Raw genomic sequence first — 18,395 nt, forward strand, 5'->3', positions numbered from 1 at the left:
TACCCAAACTACTCACAAGCCAACAAATCCTATCGATGTTATTATTTTTTTACAATTTAAATCATTTTTATTTTTCAATTTCAGTTGACATACAATATTATATTATTGCAATATAATAGTTCCTGATGTACACTCCAGTGATTAGATATTATAAAATATCTTACTAAGCAATCATTCCCATAAATCTCATATCTATCTGACACAGTACATAATTATTGGAATATTATTGACTATATTCCCTATGCTGTGTTTTACAACCTCATGACTATTCTGTAACAACCAATCTTTGCTTATTAATCCCTTCACCCATCCTTTTCATCCCCAAAGCCCTTTCATCTGGCATCTATCAAATGTTCTCTGTTATCCTAGTCTGTTTCTCCTCTGTTTGTTCATTTATTTGGCATTTTAGATTCAATTATTGATAGAAATGTATTTATTCCCATTTTATTGCTCATACTTTTTACTTTTTTTTTTCTTCTTCTTAAAGAAGACCCTTTAACATTGCATGTAATATTGGTTTGGTGGTGCTTTTCCCTTTCATAGAAAGCTGGTTTTTTTTTTTATTTTTTAGGTATATCTTATTAATTATGCTATTACAGTTATCCCATTCTTTTTCTCTCCTTTATCCCCCTCTGCTGGGCACTCCCCTTCCTCCAGCATCCCCCACCTTAGTTCATGTCCACTGGTAGTACAAACAAGTTCTTTGGCTTCATTTCCTATACTATTCTTAACAGCCCCGTCTATTTTGCACATACCCATTGTACTTCTTATTCCCTGTACCATTTTATCCATTTTCCTACCACCCCTTCCGCTAATAAACCTCCATGTGATCTCCATTTCTGTGACTCTGTTCCTGTTCTAGTTGTTTGCTTAGTTTATTTTTTTTCTTTTTAGGTGTAGTTGTTAATAGCTGTGACTTTGTTGTCATTTTACTGTTCATAGTTTTTATCTCCTTTTTCTTAGATAAGTCCCTTTAAAATTTCATATAATAAGTGTTTGGTGATGGTGAACGCCTTTAACTTAACCTTATCTGGGAAGTATTTCCATTCTAAATGATAGCTTTTCTAGATAGAGTCATCTTGGATGTAGGTCCTCACCTTTCATGACTTTGAATAATTCTTTCTAGCCCCTTCTTACCTGAAAGATTTCTTTTGAGAAGTCCACTGATAGTCTTTAGGGGAACTTTTTTGTAGGTACCTCTCTCCTTTTCTCTTACTGCTTTTAAGATTCTCTCCTTATCTTTCTTCTTGAGAAATGTAATTATGATGTGTCTTGTGTTTCTCCTTCAATTCACCTTCTTTGGGACTCTCTGAACTTCCTGGACTTGTGTGTATAGTTTCTTTGCCAGACTGGAGAAGTTTTCCTTCATTATTTTTTCAAGTAAGTTTCCAATTTCTTGATCTTCCTCTTCTCCTTCTGGCACCCCTATGATTAGGATGTTGGAATGTTTAAAGTTGTCCCAGAGATTCCTAAGCCTCTCCTTTTTTTTTTTTTTTTGAATCCTTATTTCTTCATTCTGCTCTGATTGAAAGTTTATTTCTTCCTTCAGTTCCAAATCATTGATTTGAGTCCCAGTTTCCTTCCATTCACTGTTGGTTCCTTGTATAATTTTCTTTATTTCACTTTGCATAGCCTACACTTCTTCCTCTATTTTGCAACCATACTCAATCATTTTTGTGAGCATACTGTGTACCAGTGTTTTGATCTCTACATCTGATAGGTTGGCTATGTCCTCATCACTTAGTTCTTTTTCTGGAGTTTTGATCTGTTCTTTCATTTGAGCCATACTTCTTTGCCTCTGTGTACCTGTTACATAGTAAGGGACAGAGGCTTCGGTATTCACCAGGGGGGGACAACCCACTTTGCTGTGTTGTGGTGCTGTACGTCCAGGAGGGGTCACAGAGGGAACAATGCTGCTTGCCTGGCCCTCAACCTGCTTTCAGTCACTTCCCCAGCTATCCACAAGCTTATTGGACCCTTCTGGTGCTAATTCCCAGGAGGGGTGGGTTTATGTAAGTTCTAGGACCCCACAGATTCCTACAATGGACTCTCCTGTGAGATTGGGAGTTTTTCCTGCTGCCACAGATTTTTATAGCCAGAGGTTCTGAGGCTTTAGTTTCCCATGCTGGAACCCTGGGTTGCATGGTCTCTCACTCCCCAGTTGTTCCTCCTGGCTTATCTGCATACAAATGTGGATTTGCCCAGTCCACCAGCTACCTTGCTGCATGTCCTCACTGTCCCAGCTCCTGGCCTCTGCCCCTCTTACCAGTGTGAATGAATGTTTCTTCTTTAACTCCTTGGTTATCTGATTTCCATACAGTTCACTTTTCTGGTAGTTCCAGTTGTTTTTTATTTTTAAATTGATTGTTATCCATCTTTTGGTTGTGCAAGGAAGTAAAGTGTATCTACCTACATCTTGGCCAAAAGCTCTAATACTTGTATCTCATGGAAAGTTCTTTCTGTGCCCTTCAATTCTAGATGATAGCTCTCGTGGGTGGAGTAATCTCCCATGGGTGGTTCCAGGTCCTTGTTTTTCATCACTTTGAATATTTCCTGCCACTCTCTTCTGGCATGCAAAGTTTCTATTGAGAAATCAGCTGACAATCTCATGGGAGCTCTGTCATAGGTAACTAACTGCTTTTCTCTTGGTGGTTTTATGGTTCTCTCTTTGGCCTTGACTAGTATAGCTCAGTTCAATGGGTGTCAACCCACAAAGCAAAAGGTCAATGGTTCAATTCCCAGACAGGTAACATGCTTGGTTGTAAGCCAGTACCAGCTGGGGTGCATGCAAAGGCAACCAGCTGATGTTTCTCTCACAAATTGATGTTTCTCTCCCTCTCTTCATCTCTCTCTAAAAATAAGTATTTTTTAAATACTCTTTTTGTCTTTAACCTTTGGCATTTTAATTATGATGTGTGGAGGGGGCTCTTTGGATTCATCTTGTTTGGGACTCTCTGCACTGCCTGGACTTGTATGTCTATTTCCTACACCAGGTTAAGAAAGTTTTCGGTCATTATTTTTTCAAACAGGTTTTCAATTTGAAAATGTTGGTCTTCTTGAAGTTGTCCCAGAAACTCCTTACACTTTCCTCATTTTGTGAGGGCAGGGCAATTCTTTTTTCTTTTTGCTGCAGTGATTGGGTGTTTTTTGCTGCCTTATATTCCAAATCGCTGTTTTGATTCTCAGCTTCATCTACTCTACTGTTGATTCCCTATAAATTATTCTTCATTCATTCATTTCCATTATTATGGAAAACCCACTGGAAACAGATGGGTTTGAATGTTGGTTAAAGTGGGGCCTGAAGGTATCACCAGGGCAGGACAAACAGTGTGAGGCAGGTTAATAGAATCTCAGATATGGCACCTGCCTTCTATCTCTGTCAGGGGAAGGGCTCAGAAAAAGTAACTGGTTTCTTCCAGGACTCTGGTTTGGGAAAAACCTGCCCCTCCAGATCATGCCCTGATGTCATATAATACAGTTCCTCTCCATATATCCCTGGTGCCTTTCAAGCTGCAGCCCCAGCACTGGAACTCAGAGGGAGTAAGTCCAAGTTAGTCTTTGCACAGGTCCTTTAAGAGGAACTACCTGGGATTCCAGAAGCCCTCCCTCTCACTCAACCACAATCCCAGCTGGTTTTTACAGCTACAAGTTACAGGGTCTCTTCCTGGCACTGAACACTGGGCTGAAGAGCCTGGTACGGGGCTGAGACCCTTTGCTCCTCAGGGAGAATGTCTATGGTTGAGATACCCCTCACAGTTTTTATCCACCACACGTGGGTGTGGGACCAGCCCATTCCATGCCTCTGCCCCTCCTACCTGTCTTGATGTGGCTTCTTCTTTACATCCTTAATTGTAGGGCTACTATTCAGTTTGATTTCAGACAGTTCTAAATGATAGTTGTTCTGTAGTTTAGATGTAATTTTGATGTGGTTGTGGGAGGATGTAAGTACCACATTTACCTCCTATCAATTCTATCTCTTAACTTTCTTGAAAAATCAATCTAAACTGAGCAATGTGGAAAAGTGATTGTAGGACGCTGAGCAGAATGAAGAGCTCCTACAGAGGTATGATGGGATGAGAGAACAGGGTAAATTGGGGGAAATGTAATTAATGGAATAGCCAGGTCATAAGGGAATATGTGTACAGAGATGCATGAAGATGAGCCTGAAATGTATTAAAGGGACCAGAGCATGAGGCCCAAGGTAAGGAATCTGTACATCTTTCCTATGGGCACTGAGTAGTCACCAGAAGAGTTTAGACAGAAGAGTGACGTATTCACCTGATTTGCTTTTTATAAAGATTACTTGGAAAAAAATATTTTTAAGGGTTTTCCTTATTATAAATTCAATCATTTAAAAAGCTTTCATGGCTCCTTATTTTCTATAGTATAAAGTCCAAAACCCTTTCCAATCTCACATGTTATAACTAACCCTATCCCCATGCAGAAATACTTTTGCATTTACCTCATTCCTGTCTCTAAAATGCCTTCTCTCCATTGCTCCTCCTTGCCTTACTACTCTTCCAACTTCCGCAAGACCTTCAACACTCTGCCCCAATTCTCCCTCACCCCTCTGACACTAAAATTACTTTTTCTTTTGTACTCAAAAACTTCCTCTATGTATCTATTAACACTTATCACATTGCTTTGTAATTATTTAAGCATCTGTCTCTCCCATTAAAACTCAAAGCACCTAAACCCAGCACAGAAATTAGCACAAACGGAACATTTAACAGTATGATGAATGAATGACTACAGACAAACACACATGGAATTTTTTTAGATAAAGCAAGGGAGTGATAAGGAAAGTGTTCCTTTAAGAAATTTAGAGTATATAACAATACCAACATTAGCAGCAGCTAACACTTATAGAGAGTTTATTGTGTGCCAGATACCTTTATATGTACTAATTCATTTAGTCCTCCCAACAACACAGTGAGAAGGGTACTATTGTAGTATTATAACCATTTTAATGAGACTCAGAGAAGTCAAGTAACTTACAAGAAAAGCAACTCAGCTAGTAAATGGGGTGTGGATACCACCCCAGTATGCATGGCTCTACAGTTCATTCTTAACCACTAAGTATGTTGACTCTAGCTCAAGCAAAAGACCACCAGAATTAGAAGAGAAAATTTAGTTTCAGCCCTGATAATCTCTTCTTTATTCTCAGAACACTGAAAATAAATCTATACAGAGGAAATTAATCCTACTTTTTAAATTTTACTTTAATAAGTGAGTTATAATTTAATGAAACTTAAAGGAGTAACTAATCTGGGACACCATCCCTAGCATCTTAGTTTACCTTAGGGTCCTCTTGCTGTGTACTCTCAGGGCTACCTATGTTTTTCCTTCCTAACACTCATACAAGAATGTGACCATATCGTTATGTGATTCTTCGAACAGTTCCTCTTTCCTTCCCTGGACACTGAGTTCCTCAGGGGTTAATGTCTGTTTTACTCAACAATGTGTCCACAGTATATAACAGGCCCCTAATAGATGTCTGGGGAATAGATACATTCAAAATGTCTTCCCTATTCATCACCCTTTCTTTCTGCTCACATAGCCATCATCTGAATATAAAACATAATTACTTATGCCTAAAATATTAAATCACTCCAATCTGATCTCTGCCTATACTCTGCCTATGGTTTTAATGCATCACATGCAACACTGGCAAGTTAATCTTTCCAAAACATTCCTTGTAATACTCATTTCAGCAAATATTAACTCCTACTATGTGCCTGAAGGAAACCAGACTACATTACCTCAAAATATGCCACTTTGGCACATTGACAATTTTTAATTAAAAGCACTTAGAAACATGATGTACAAAAATAACACTCTGACCCTCCCTTCTCTTCCTGAAAGCGGGAGGCAAAGCTCCTATGTGAAAGGTGCCCTCCCTACACCAACGAGATAGAAGGCACCCTCATCACCAGAGATGGAGAACTTGGGGCTGAGAAACCTATACTAACAAACATTATTAAACTCATCCTTATCTTCCTAGTTATTTCTTCACCATTTACTACCCCTAACCCAAAGCCCTTTGTCTTGCCAGCTCTTCAGAAATGTATTATTTCTTTTTCTAAAAAACATAAACACTTTCTGCTCTGCTCATTTCTTTGGGTCTTCATTTTCTTGGGAAGGCTCCCATGTACATGTAAAAATTTAATAAAATTTGTATGCTTTACTCCTATTAATCTGTTTTATGTCAGCTTAATTCTTAGGCCCAGTCAAAACCCAAACAATGCAGAGATGAATTTTTCCTCCCCTTCATGATAAATATATTACACTGCTTAATAAAATCTTATTGATTTCCTAATGCCTACAGAACAAAGTTCAAAATTTCAGTTAGGTTTATCTGCTGAAAGAAACAAGAAGGAAAGTCACCCCAAACTTGGTCTCAATACCATTCCCCACTAAAAGAAAAGGGGTCCTCAGAGAGATGGCTAATTTCAGAGCTGGAAAAGGTAGATAAAGGACGAGACTGGAATAGCTTGTTAAGCCAGAAATTAAGGAAAAGCTCAAAAAAAAATGATAGGGGCATGTCAAAGGACTCAGGAACCATTTGGAAGGGACTCCCACTGTTCAAATTTGAGACAATTTGAGCACCAAAATAGTTAAGTACAGTGATGAGTATAACCACGAAAAAATTGAAATTATGAGTTCACACCAATAGGAAAAGAAGGCAGAAGGGAGGGAAGAAGAAAGAGAGGGAAAAAAGAAGAGAAAGGAAAGAAGGGAAGAGGGGAAGGGAAGAAAAGGAGGGAGAGAGGGAGGGAGGGAAGAAGGGAGATGAAGCTGAGCGGGAGGGGAACTTCTAGAGAAGGGAAGCAGGGCTATGATAGAAGAGAGGTAGAAGGGAAGCAGGGGAAGGAGCCAAATGGTAAATGTGGAGGGAATGCTGGAGTGGGAAAATCATCATTTTCAATCACTGTGGTGAAGACTAGATCAGATATGAATCAACAATGGAAGTTAAATCCAGGGAAAATTCTGACAAAGAGCAGAATATTTGCATGGTCTTATAAATATCTGCCTATAGATGCAAAAGAAGAAAATTAATTATCATCCAGTCAAAAAAACTGGGCTACATCTTGACCTTTGACAAACTTATTAAAGTTAACATCACCTGGGAAAGAAAAAAAGACATCACGGGCCTCCTGATGTGATAATCTCAAGACACAACATCTTCTAGGAAGCATTCTGGCCAAAAGTGAATAAACCCAATCTAATCACAAGAAAGGCACAAACACAACAGGACGAACATACTGGGGTGGGGGGAGGGGTGGGAAGCAAGGGGGCACTCTGTATTATTCACAAATGTCATAAATTACAAAGAAATGCTGTGGAAATGCATTGCAATAAAATATAATATTCAATCCTAACTGGACCCTATACCACAGAGGGAAAATGCTACAAAGGACATTATCAGATCAAGTGACAAAACTGAAATTATAAATAATAAACTGAATCGATGCAAATTTATGTATTTGACAACTATATCATGGTTATGTAAGAAAATATCCCTAATCTTCACTGAAGTATTCAGAGGTGAAGGACTACAACTGATCCTGATATGATTCAGAAAAAAAAATTACAGAGAGACAGTGACAGAAGGAAGAGAAGGAGGAAGAACACCAACACCACAGAGGAAGAGGAAGAAGAGAAGGAAAAGGATAAGGGGGAAGGGAAGCATCAAGGCAAGAGAAGACCTAAGCAAATGATAAAACAAATAAGATAAAATGTTAAATAATAGGTAAATCTAGATAAAGCACATAACATGTGTTCCTTGCATTACTGGGTTGGCCAAAAAGTTTGTTTGCTTTTCCTCAGGATGGCTCTGGCAATGCTGAGTTGTCTTTAACTTCATTCAAAACAATTCTGTTAGATTGCATTGTGAAAGCTGTCATATCGGCATGTATTTAAAGAAATGTATCAAAAATGGTGAATTTTTGTGTAGCCATTTTAATATTGAAGATGAAAGAATATATGTAACAGGGTACAGCCAAGGGGGGAACCAAATGGGGATTTGTAATGGGGTCCAGAACTCAGTGTGTCCAGGAAATATTAGAAATATATATATATATAGGATGTCCTCATCCCCACAAGTCTGAGCTGGGAGATGGGATGCATGGAGTAGAGCCATTGAGAGCTGTTTTGTATAGCCACAGTTTTACAGATAACCTCTAGAATGGCCATTTAACATATCTATAACCTTTAACTGGTTTCATTGATATGTTAAGTAGCTGTGGCCATGCTTTGAGCCAGGGGGATGGGAGTGACTTCAACCCATGATGTAACTGGGAGGCAACTCCCACTAATTACGGCACCTGTGTGAGAGCTTGGAGATGACTGGCTCCAAGCCATGGGGCCACACCCGCCCAGACTTAACTATGGCAGCCCAGTAAAGCTGGAAAAAATACAGAAATGCTGCCAGGTATAACTGATTGTGGGAAGAGTCGGAAATGATGCTGCAGAGGAAGATTGGTGCTGGGATTTAAACCCAGGTGTAGCAGCTATGCTGGGGGCTTTTTAGGACCACATGGCTTTGGCAAAAGTTGGAACTGTGCAGCTTTACGGTGCACCCTTTTTGCCGCATGGCTTTGGAAGCAGGAGAGACTTTGCCTGGAAGAGAGGGAGTGAAGGGATTCTTGCTGGTGGGCCATGAGAAGGTGCCACATGGTTTTGGATTAACTGGAGATCACAGCAGTGACACAGCTGATGGTGCCAGAACCAAGGGGCTGCCTGAACCACGGACTTCTACTTCTTTTTCTGAGATATGGTACCCTGGACAGGGCAAAGGGGAAAAGGAAGGACTGTGCATTTGTGAACATTCCAAAGGACTTTAATATTTTTAATGAAAACATTAAGGCATTACTCTAAGTCTGTATAACTTTTAAAATAACTAATCCCTTCCCTTTTCACCAATCTCTGGCATTGAGAGATGTCTTTGCCTGCCCACGGGCGAGGTAAACCTAGTACAGGGGGTAGGAGAGGGACACTGAAGCACAAGGGTGGGTCCATTTGGTAACAGTATATCATGCGCACCCCCCTGGTCTGTTCTGTAACAAATATGCAACATTTTCAGCATATATTATGATTTATTATTTCAAGAAAGGTAAAAATGCAACAGAAATGCAAAAAAAAGATTCATGCAATGTATGGAGACAGTGCTGGGAGTGACTGAACATGTCAAAAGTGGTTTCTGAAGTTTCATGCTAGAGAGTTCTCGCTGGATGATGCTCCACAGTCAGGTAGACCAGTTGAAGCTGATAGTGACCAAATCAAGACAATGAGAACCATTAACGTTATACCATGCAAGAGATAGCCAACATACTCAAAATATCCAAATCAATAAAGTTATTGGTAAAAATGAAAAGTGTGTCTTTTATTCTACCAAAAAAAAAAAACCCTGACTTTTGGCCAGCCCAATGTTTTATTCTTGAAACTTTTTGTAGGCTTGAAATTCATTCTAAATAAAAAGTTAAAAATTATATATGTATTCAGCTAAACCTGCATAATCCAGTACAGTAGCTACTAGCTAAATGAGGCTGTTGAACAGCTGAAATATGATTAGTCCAAATTACTATGTACTTTTAGTGCAAAAAATATACCAGATTTCAAAAACTTAGTACAAAAAAGAATGTAAGGTATCTCATTAATAATTTTTATATTGATTACATGTGAAAATATTAGATGTATTAGGTCAAAGGAAATATGTTTTTAAAATTAATTTTACCTCTTTCTAATTTTTAAAAGTGTGGCTACTAGAAACTTTAAATTACATGTGTGGCTCATCTGCATTGGACAGGGCTGAGCTAGACAAGAATCTCCAAAATGGGGTAGCACACTATTTTTGTAAATTTGTCTCTCAATTTCTTTGTCTCTCTCAAATTCTAAGCATATCTCTCTCTCTAAAAATCACTTGCTTTTAAGCTTCCCAAAGGGTAGGGGTTGGGTCTTTATTGTATCCCTAGTACCTAATACAGAGTGTTATAAATATTTGTTTATTCAAAGGCAATATGCAAAGGAAGAAGGGTGGGCAGCAAGAATGTACTCATTCCCATCTGAGTCTTTGCTTATACTGTAACTCCTTCCTACAAGGAAACTTTTCCTCTTCTAATACTCTTCAAAACTCATTTTTGTATGCCCATTTTCTCCAAGGAGACTTCCCACTCACACAGGTTCATTTTCATCTTTCCTCCTCTGTGCTACTATAGCCTTCATTGGCTGTATCATTTACTTTGGCACTTAATCATATAAGTTCCTTGGGGAGAGGTCAGATCTCATATTTTTCCTATATCTTCCACAGTGACTAGCACAGTCTTAACTATATCAGTTGATGGGGAGGGGGGCAGAAGGAGGGGGTAGGGAGGGATCCAGGGGTGGGGAGAAGGGCCCCAGCAACAAGACACCAAAAAGAGAAATAGGTTAGGAGTTGAAAAATTTGACTGTAGTCTGCTTTGACATCTACTAACTGTGTGCCTTAGATAAATCACTGAATCTCTCTGCTTCTACTTCCTCATCTTTTAAATCAGATAGACCTGTTGACCATAGAAGCCTCCTATTTCTACAATTCTAGGATAATTAAATCCATTTTCCCTAGCAATATTATTGATATATACCAGTAAAAATACATCACATACACTGTTAAATCACAGTAAGTTACTTAAGAAAGAAATTGCAATGAAATTTATAAACTGCCTAAACTACTAAATGCTGATCAAGTTTCTGGCCATCTAGCACTTTAAATTCACATTTCTCTTCAAAGGACTATTAGTAAAATAGTCAATACATACATAGAGAAGACACCTCAATTTTTTTCAGACTCTTTCAAACCTCAGAGAGATACTCTTTAGAAGGAGGAGGAGAAGCAGCAGGAGGAAGGGAATCAGACACTAAATCTTCTGTAAAGTACCCTGGGACCTGGTTATGTTCAAAGACTCTGAATTATAATGGATTTTAAGCACATTGTCATTTCTTCTTTCAAAAATTCTATTTAAAGGACACTATTAAAAGAAAATACAACAGTTAAAATGAAATGGTCATCTAAAAACATAATATTAAAGGAATACAATATAATTTCAAAGCATGGAGACCATTTCAAACAAATCTCTAAATCAGCAACTTTAGTTTTAATTCTATATCTTAATACTTCCACTGAAAAGATTATTAAAGTGGGATAAAATAAAATGGTTACTAGTTACATAATTTAAGGATCCCACTTATACTTGTTAATAAATATCACCTGTGGAATTAAATATGTAGTCTAGGTTCAAAAATATTAATAAAATCATAAGATTTCTTTAAGGCTTTTATCAAAATGCCCCTACTAAATGCTGAGCATTAACACTGACCCATCTACAAGATAAAGATGAGCCCTGGAAGGCATTACAGGACTCTCCAGATCTGGTCTGTAGCTACCTCTGCAGCACCATCACCCGCCAATCCCCAGACATCATTTCACTTCCTAAACTTAATTGTTGATGTTCCCCATAATATTACCCACCCTTTTATGACTCTGTATCTTGGTATTTGCAGTTCCCTCTGCTAGACATGCCATTCCCTCTTTTGAGCTTCGAATATTTCCTACTTCCAGAAGTTTTTCATGACTGTCCCAACACTCTCCTACAAAGTGGCTCCCAGGGCACTCTTCACTCTTCTATTACATAGTATTGTAATTACTATTAAATGTCCACTTCCACAAACAAGTTGTGAGTTCTACAGGGAGGACCCATATTTTAATTTAACTGTTTCCCAGCCCCTATATAACTGGCATTTACTGACACTCAATATAAGTACACTGAAAAAAAAAAAAAGTTAAGTAGTTGACTGAGAAACAATTCAAACTTGCCTATAAAAGAGTATATACATTTAACACAGTGGTTCTAAACCAGGGGCAACTTAGCCCCTAGAGGACATTTGGTAAAGTCTTGGTTGTCACACAAGGGGAAGGGGATTTGGGGGAGCGGATACTACTGGCATCTAACAGGTAGAAGACAGGGACGCTGTTAAATATCTCACAGTGCAAAGAACAGCCCACTTAAAATAAAGAATTATCCAGTCACAAATGTCAATACTGCCATGGTCAAGGAACTCAACTGTCAATTAACTTATTCATATGCAATGATTCACATCTCATCAATAACCAGAATAAATTCAAATTTTGTAGTTTCAACTGAAACTTCTGTAACAGTTGATGTGTATGCACCAACACTAAAAATTATCTTTATGTAACTGTAATGCTTACCAACATTAAGAGTACTAGAAGGCATCCCATTATTTCTGAAAACTGAACTTTAAAAGAAACCACAGGCAAACTAATTTTCAGTTGTGGAACTATGACAAAAAATCTGAGGCATGAGGTAATCCATTCCTCTAGGTCCAATGAAAGAAAAATCTCTGAGTACTACAAGTATATCACGCACAGATGTCTTTACTGTTGAACACAGGAACCAAGAGGAAGAGCAAAGGGCACACCCTGGCCACTGCCAAAATCACCAGCTTATTAAGATGTTAAAAAAAAATCTGACAAAACCACTACCAAAAAATCATCAAATGTCAATAAAGGGTGGCATATACAGGAGTTAACTATTTCTACACCTGATATATGATCAAGTTTCTCATTACTTGAACATTTCACAAAAGCTATGCAAAAGCAAGAAGGCTTCAACTGTCTTAGCACACGGGCTAAATACCACAAATTCACTAATTTCTTCTGTTTTTGAATTAGTTATCCTACTCACTCAATAACCAACAAATGGGCTCAGCACCCACTACACAATCATTTACATTTTGGTGCACCCTATTAGTCTCCAAAATAAAAAAGAAGCCGTCCAAAACAACAAAAATTTAGTACAGTAACTCTTATAGAAAAACAGATTTTATTTATTATAGGAACTGATTCCTAAACAATACACCTACAGCTTTCCAATGCTCTCATCTTTCTATCTTAAGGGGTGTTTCCAGATTCAAATACAGATAGCACTGGCAGAAAGTGGAAGAGTAAATGAATACCACTGGACAAAGCTTACTGTGGATTTATTCCTGGATAGCTCAGAAAAGGTACTGACTGGGAGGAGAGAATACATTTTTAATTGGAAAAAAAAGTTTCCAACAGTGAGTAATATCTTCTTTCTCAGCTGACTTTGCCTGTAAGTGTCGGCAGCACGATTGGGCCCATGCTAGGCCAACATTGTCCAGATGCGAATCGGAAGCCCTGTGTAGCAGGTGTGTGAGGTTTAAGTTGGGGACACGGGGGGCGAGGAGAGTGGGGTTAAGGCTAAGCAAGCCTCCCGCGCTCTCCCACCGGGCGATCACTAGCCCGGCAGATGGACGGCGGGTCCCACAGGCGCAAACTCCCCATTTACACTGCCATTCCAGGATCTGGGAGGAACGTGCTGGTACCACACCCTCCCGCCCGCCGCCCTCTCTGGCACTGACAGCCCCGAGCCAGAGCGGGGCGGCTGACCTGGGCGCGTGGGACCAAAGACTGGGCTCCAGGCCCGGGGCTCCGGCCTGTCGCCCCGCCGCCGCCCCGGCCACTCTCCCCACCCCCACAGCCCGACCCTGGGGCGGACAACCGAGGCCTAATCGCCTCCCAGGCAGCAGGGCCTAGGGAAGGAAGGAGCCCGCTGAGAAGACGGGACACCGGGACGCCCCAGCTACAGCCCTGTGCTTGGGCTCTCCCGCTCACGTGCTGTCAGAAAGGCGGTTTCACTCTCTTACCCTCTGCAAAATCCTCCTAAACATGGTTTAAACACCACCCGGCGCCGCAGCGGTGACTCTCCGGACCCTGCGCCGGGCCACTGACTACTCAAGGGTGCGCAGGAGGAAGGGACTGAGCCAGGAGGGGACCAAAGGAGGAGGTCCGGGCGAGAATGTAGCGGTGACCGCTGGAGCGGCCCGGACTTCCCTACAGGCGGTGAGAGGGAGCGCGCCAGCCAGCGACTAGGTTGCCAGCGAGCATCCGCCCGCCCGCCGGGCCGCCCCAGTAACTGACAGCTGGGCGGGCCGCCTGGCGCCACCCCGCCCATCCAGCCTGTCCATCCTCGGGGGGTGGGGCTGGAAAGGGCCTGCCCCAGCCCCGCGCCAATCGGAAGCAGCGTGAAGTGCGTGACCGCGTGATGGGCAAGCGGCTGGGTACGGGCTCCGCTGCTCCTTCCGGTGGTCCGGCAAAAAAACGGTGGCCACTGAGCGTAAGCTCGCTGTCCGTCAGAGGTCGCACTGAGAGCCGACCGCGTGCCTGCCAGGGAGATGGTTGAGAAACCCTGGGGCCCAGTTGGGGGTGTCCCTGACCGCGGAGCTCGGAGATAGGTACCTTGCTACAGCACCTCAGGCTGCTTTGTGAAATTTGTCATTGTGACTGCACTGAGACTGGACTGGGTCCTCATTTCTGTTGGAAGCGCTTTGGTGAACGCAAAGGAGAGAAACACAGATATGATTAACCAGTCTGCTGGGCTTCGGCGCCCTCTGCGACCCTTAAGTTCTTATCCCTAATTTCTTCCTGCTTCCAATTTCAGCCAAACAGAAAGTACAAAGTTAGAAGAAAGGCTAGAAAGAAACTGGAATTGTAATTAGCAAAGAGAAGTTTGGAGTTGTCTTTTTTAGGCTATAGCAACATTATTTAATGGACTGATGTCGCTAACATGTTGTACTTTACCTTTCTAAAAACCATGTTTGGCCCATTTTAAGGAATCTTAAATCATATTCTGGTAACAGATATACGAAGTAAATCAGCATTAATGTGGCTGTTTTTTAAATTAAGGAAAAATGAGGTCATGGATAAACAGCCTGCCAAAACAAGGACGTGGACTTAGAACTGAAACGATGTCATTATTTAAACTCAAAAATCACAGCTTTAGAATCCTCCCATTCTGCTAGTATTCACAGCCTAAGAGATTTGACTTTTATCCTGGGAAGAAGAGAAAAGTCTTAATATTGTTTAAGTAGGGAACTGGAGAGAATAAAGCAACTAACCTTGGGTGGCATGGGTGGGACTGAAATCTATGGAGCAGTGAATAGAGTGTTTATTGGAAAGGATTTACTGATCTTTTGAAAAGATGCAGCAAATATTCTCAAATGAGTTAATGTAATAGTGTTTTGTAAGGTATAAAATATTGTGTGATGTAATATTTTTATATTACATATTCTACATAATATAATATTCTATATAATATTTTACATTACATATTCTATTCCAAACATGTTCTATTTTTACCGTGTGTGCCTATAGTACTGCAAAACAATCATGCCTACAGCTAGTACATTATTAATCAATATTGATAATAGGGCAGTTAACTACTTCCAGGGCAACATAACAAAGGTCACACTTTCCTATCTTTCCAGACACAGGTGTATGGTTTTCAGGCAATATGGGAAATACCTTCATCGACTAGTAGGGATTTCCAACCCGCAGCCTGTGGGCTGAATGTGGCCCATGATGGCTATGAATGTGGCATAACACAAAATCATAAATGTACTTAAAACCTTTTTTTTCGCTCATCAGTTTTTGTAGTGTTTCTGTATGTAATGTGTGGCCCAAGATGACTCTTCTTCTGGTGTGGCCCAGAGGCAACAAAATGTTGGACACCTCAGACTAGAGTGATACAACTGTGGGACATAATAAATACATATTTGGTCTCCACCCCAAGATCTAGACACAGAGCTTCTAAAACCCTTGTACTGGGTTGGCCAAAAAGTCCAAATGTTTTGGAGTATTTTTGTAAAATAAAAGACATATTTTTTCATCTTCACAAATAACTTTATTGATTTAGAAATTTTGAGTATGTCAGCTGTATCCCACATGGTATAACATTGATTGTTCTCAATCAATGTCTTGATTTGGTCACTGTCAACTTCAACTGGTCTCTCTCCATGCAACGTCATCCAGCAAGAAATCTCCAGCATGAAACTTCCCAAGCCACTTTTGACATGTTCAATCTGTCCCATAACTGTCTCCATACACTGCACAAATCTTTTCGTGTGTTTCAATTGTTTCACCTTTCTTTAAATAATAAATCATAATATATGCCAAAAATGAATATTTTCTTCCATCTTCAATATTTAAATGGTTACACAAAAATTCAATTTAGGTAAGGTTTTTTTTAAATGCACACTGATAGGACAGTTGTCATAATCTAACAAAATTGTATTGAATGAAGTTAAAGACAACTAAGCACTACTAGAACCATCTTACAGAAAAACAAACTTTTTGGCAAACCCAATAATTTCCTGAGTGTTAGGGTGCTAGGAGCATCTTTTGTTTTAATATTTGATCTTTGACTTTGGTTTCTGACATGAGCTTCTAAGATCATTGGAATCCCCAGAGTGATAAGAGTATCTTTCTGTGCTAATGAGATGACATGGTTGCGCCTCCCTAGATAGCTTCAGGATTGGCGCTGCCTCCAGAAAGACCAAGGCATAAATACAAGGTTGTAATTTTCAAACCCACACCACTCCACTTACACAAGGGAAGAGGGGCTGGAAGAGTTCATCAGCAATGGTCAATCAATCATACGTATGTTAATGAAACCTCCGTTTAAAAATAAAACCTCAACAATGATTTTGGAGAGCTTCTGGGTTGGTGAACACAGCAGGGTGCTGGAAGAATGATGTACCTGGAGAGAACAGGGAAGCGCTGCACCCCTTCTCTCATACCTGGCCCTATGCATCTCTTCCGTTTAGCTGTCCCCAAGTTGTATCCTTTATAATAAACTGATTATAGTAAGTGAAGTGTTTCCCTGAGTTCTGTGGGCTGTTACAGCAAATAACTGAGGATGGTGTTGTGGGAACCCCCAAATTGTAGCCAGTTGGTATGAGAAAAGGTGACAACCTGGGACTGTCAGCTGGTGTCTGAAGTGGGAGGTATTCTTGTGGGACTAAGCTCTTAACCTGTGGGGTCTATGCTAACTCTGGGTAGTTAGTACCAGAATCAAACTGAATTGCAGGGCACCTAGTTGGTGTCCAGAAAATTGGAGAATTTCTTGGTGTGGAATAAAACCCCTACATTTGGTGTCAGAAGTGTTCTAAGTAGAGAAAGGGAAAATTTTTCATTTAAAATGATATTTGTTTCTCTTTTTTATTTTTCAAAACATTAATTTTTGTTTAGCCCCAGCTGGTGTGGCTTAGAGGTTGGCACGTTGTCCCATAAGGAAAAGGTTGCCGGGGTTCATCCGCAATCTAGGTGAGGACTCATGTGGCCCCTGGTCTGGAGGCCTACAGCCCCTGGCCTCAGGTCCCCACACAGGCCCCTCATCTGGATGCCTATGGAGGCAACCAGTCGATGCTTCTCTCTCATTGATGTTTCCCCCGTCCTCTCTCCCTTCTTCTCTCTCTCTCTCAAAGCAAATGAAACTGTCCTTAGGTAAGTATTAAATAAATAAATAAATAAATAAATTTAAAAGATTAATTTTGTTTAAAGCTGCTATTAATGTTACATGCTTAGACTGTTTTATTGGAATTCTGCTGCTTAGCAGATGGGGTATTCAAAAATCTGTGTGCTCCCCTGCAGCTTATGATAACTGTCACTAGAATAATACACTCGAGAACTTGATTATTCCAAAAGAAGATATAAGCAATGGGTGAGACATAATCATATAAAAATACCCTTCACTAACCTAGCAGCTTCCCACATGTAACAGTTCTGCCTACGCTATCTGGCTGATTTCTATTCATTCAGCAATCTTAATATTCAATCAGTTCTTTGACTCCACCAAGACCTAGAGTCCATTGACCTCTCTTACTTTCTTACTATCTGCCATTTCCCTAGAGTCCTCATTTCCACCAAAACCCATCTGTCCGGGATCCAACTTTAGATTCCCCTCAACCTTTGCAAATATATTTAACTCCTTCAGCTCTCTCATCCACGTTTTCATATAGCAGAAGCCAAACCCAACTATCCACCCACTCCACTGCACAGAAGCAGCTGAGTATCACTAGAGATACAATATACAGCTGGAGCTATGGGGCTCATTTTGCATTATAGCCACAGCCCTCAGATAGAAACTCAGAACAGTCTAGCAGCAGTCCTGTTGCACTCTCCTGTCTTCCTTCTCTAGATCACCCAAACAGCTTTCACACCCGCAGTTGTTTCGCTCTTACCTTGGATTTTCTACACCACTCCAGTCAAGCCTCCTTCTCATCTACTCCAATGAGACTGCTTATGTTAAGATTGTAAGTGATCTACATGTTGCCTAACCCAGTGACAACTTTATTGTTTTGGACTTTGACTCTCATTTACCTTCAAAACATTTAACCACTCTCTCCTTGAATTATTTTATTCTCTTGACTTCCTTGACAATTTACTTACTAGTTTTTCTATTCAATGACCATTCATTCCTTCTCAGACTCACTTACTAATTTCTTTGCTTTTTTTCTCAAATTTATTGGGGTGACAT

The 18,395-nt window shown here is 40.2% G+C and overlaps 1 protein-coding gene across 2 annotated transcripts in view; it reads right to left on the minus strand.

Moving 5' to 3' along the window:
- Positions 1 to 14,011, minus strand: part of EEA1 (early endosome antigen 1) — a 142,878-nt gene extending 128,867 nt beyond the window's left edge. The window contains exon 1 of one of the 2 annotated variants that reach the window (XM_053662097.1): positions 13,726 to 14,011. In XM_053662097.1, coding sequence (XP_053518072.1) covers positions 13,726 to 13,749 — 24 coding nt within the window. In that variant the 5' untranslated portion in view covers positions 13,750 to 14,011. The remainder of the gene's footprint in view (positions 1 to 13,725) is intronic. The other variant, XM_053662103.1, reaches the window with a different exon arrangement.
- Positions 14,012 to 18,395: the final 4,384 nt, after the last annotated feature.

The sequence above is a fragment of the Artibeus jamaicensis genome, unplaced genomic scaffold (genome assembly GCF_021234435.1).
Source record: "Artibeus jamaicensis isolate MK-2021 breed Jamaican fruit bat unplaced genomic scaffold, CSHL_Jam_final contig_1028, whole genome shotgun sequence".
Lineage (NCBI taxonomy): Eukaryota > Metazoa > Chordata > Mammalia > Chiroptera > Phyllostomidae > Artibeus > Artibeus jamaicensis.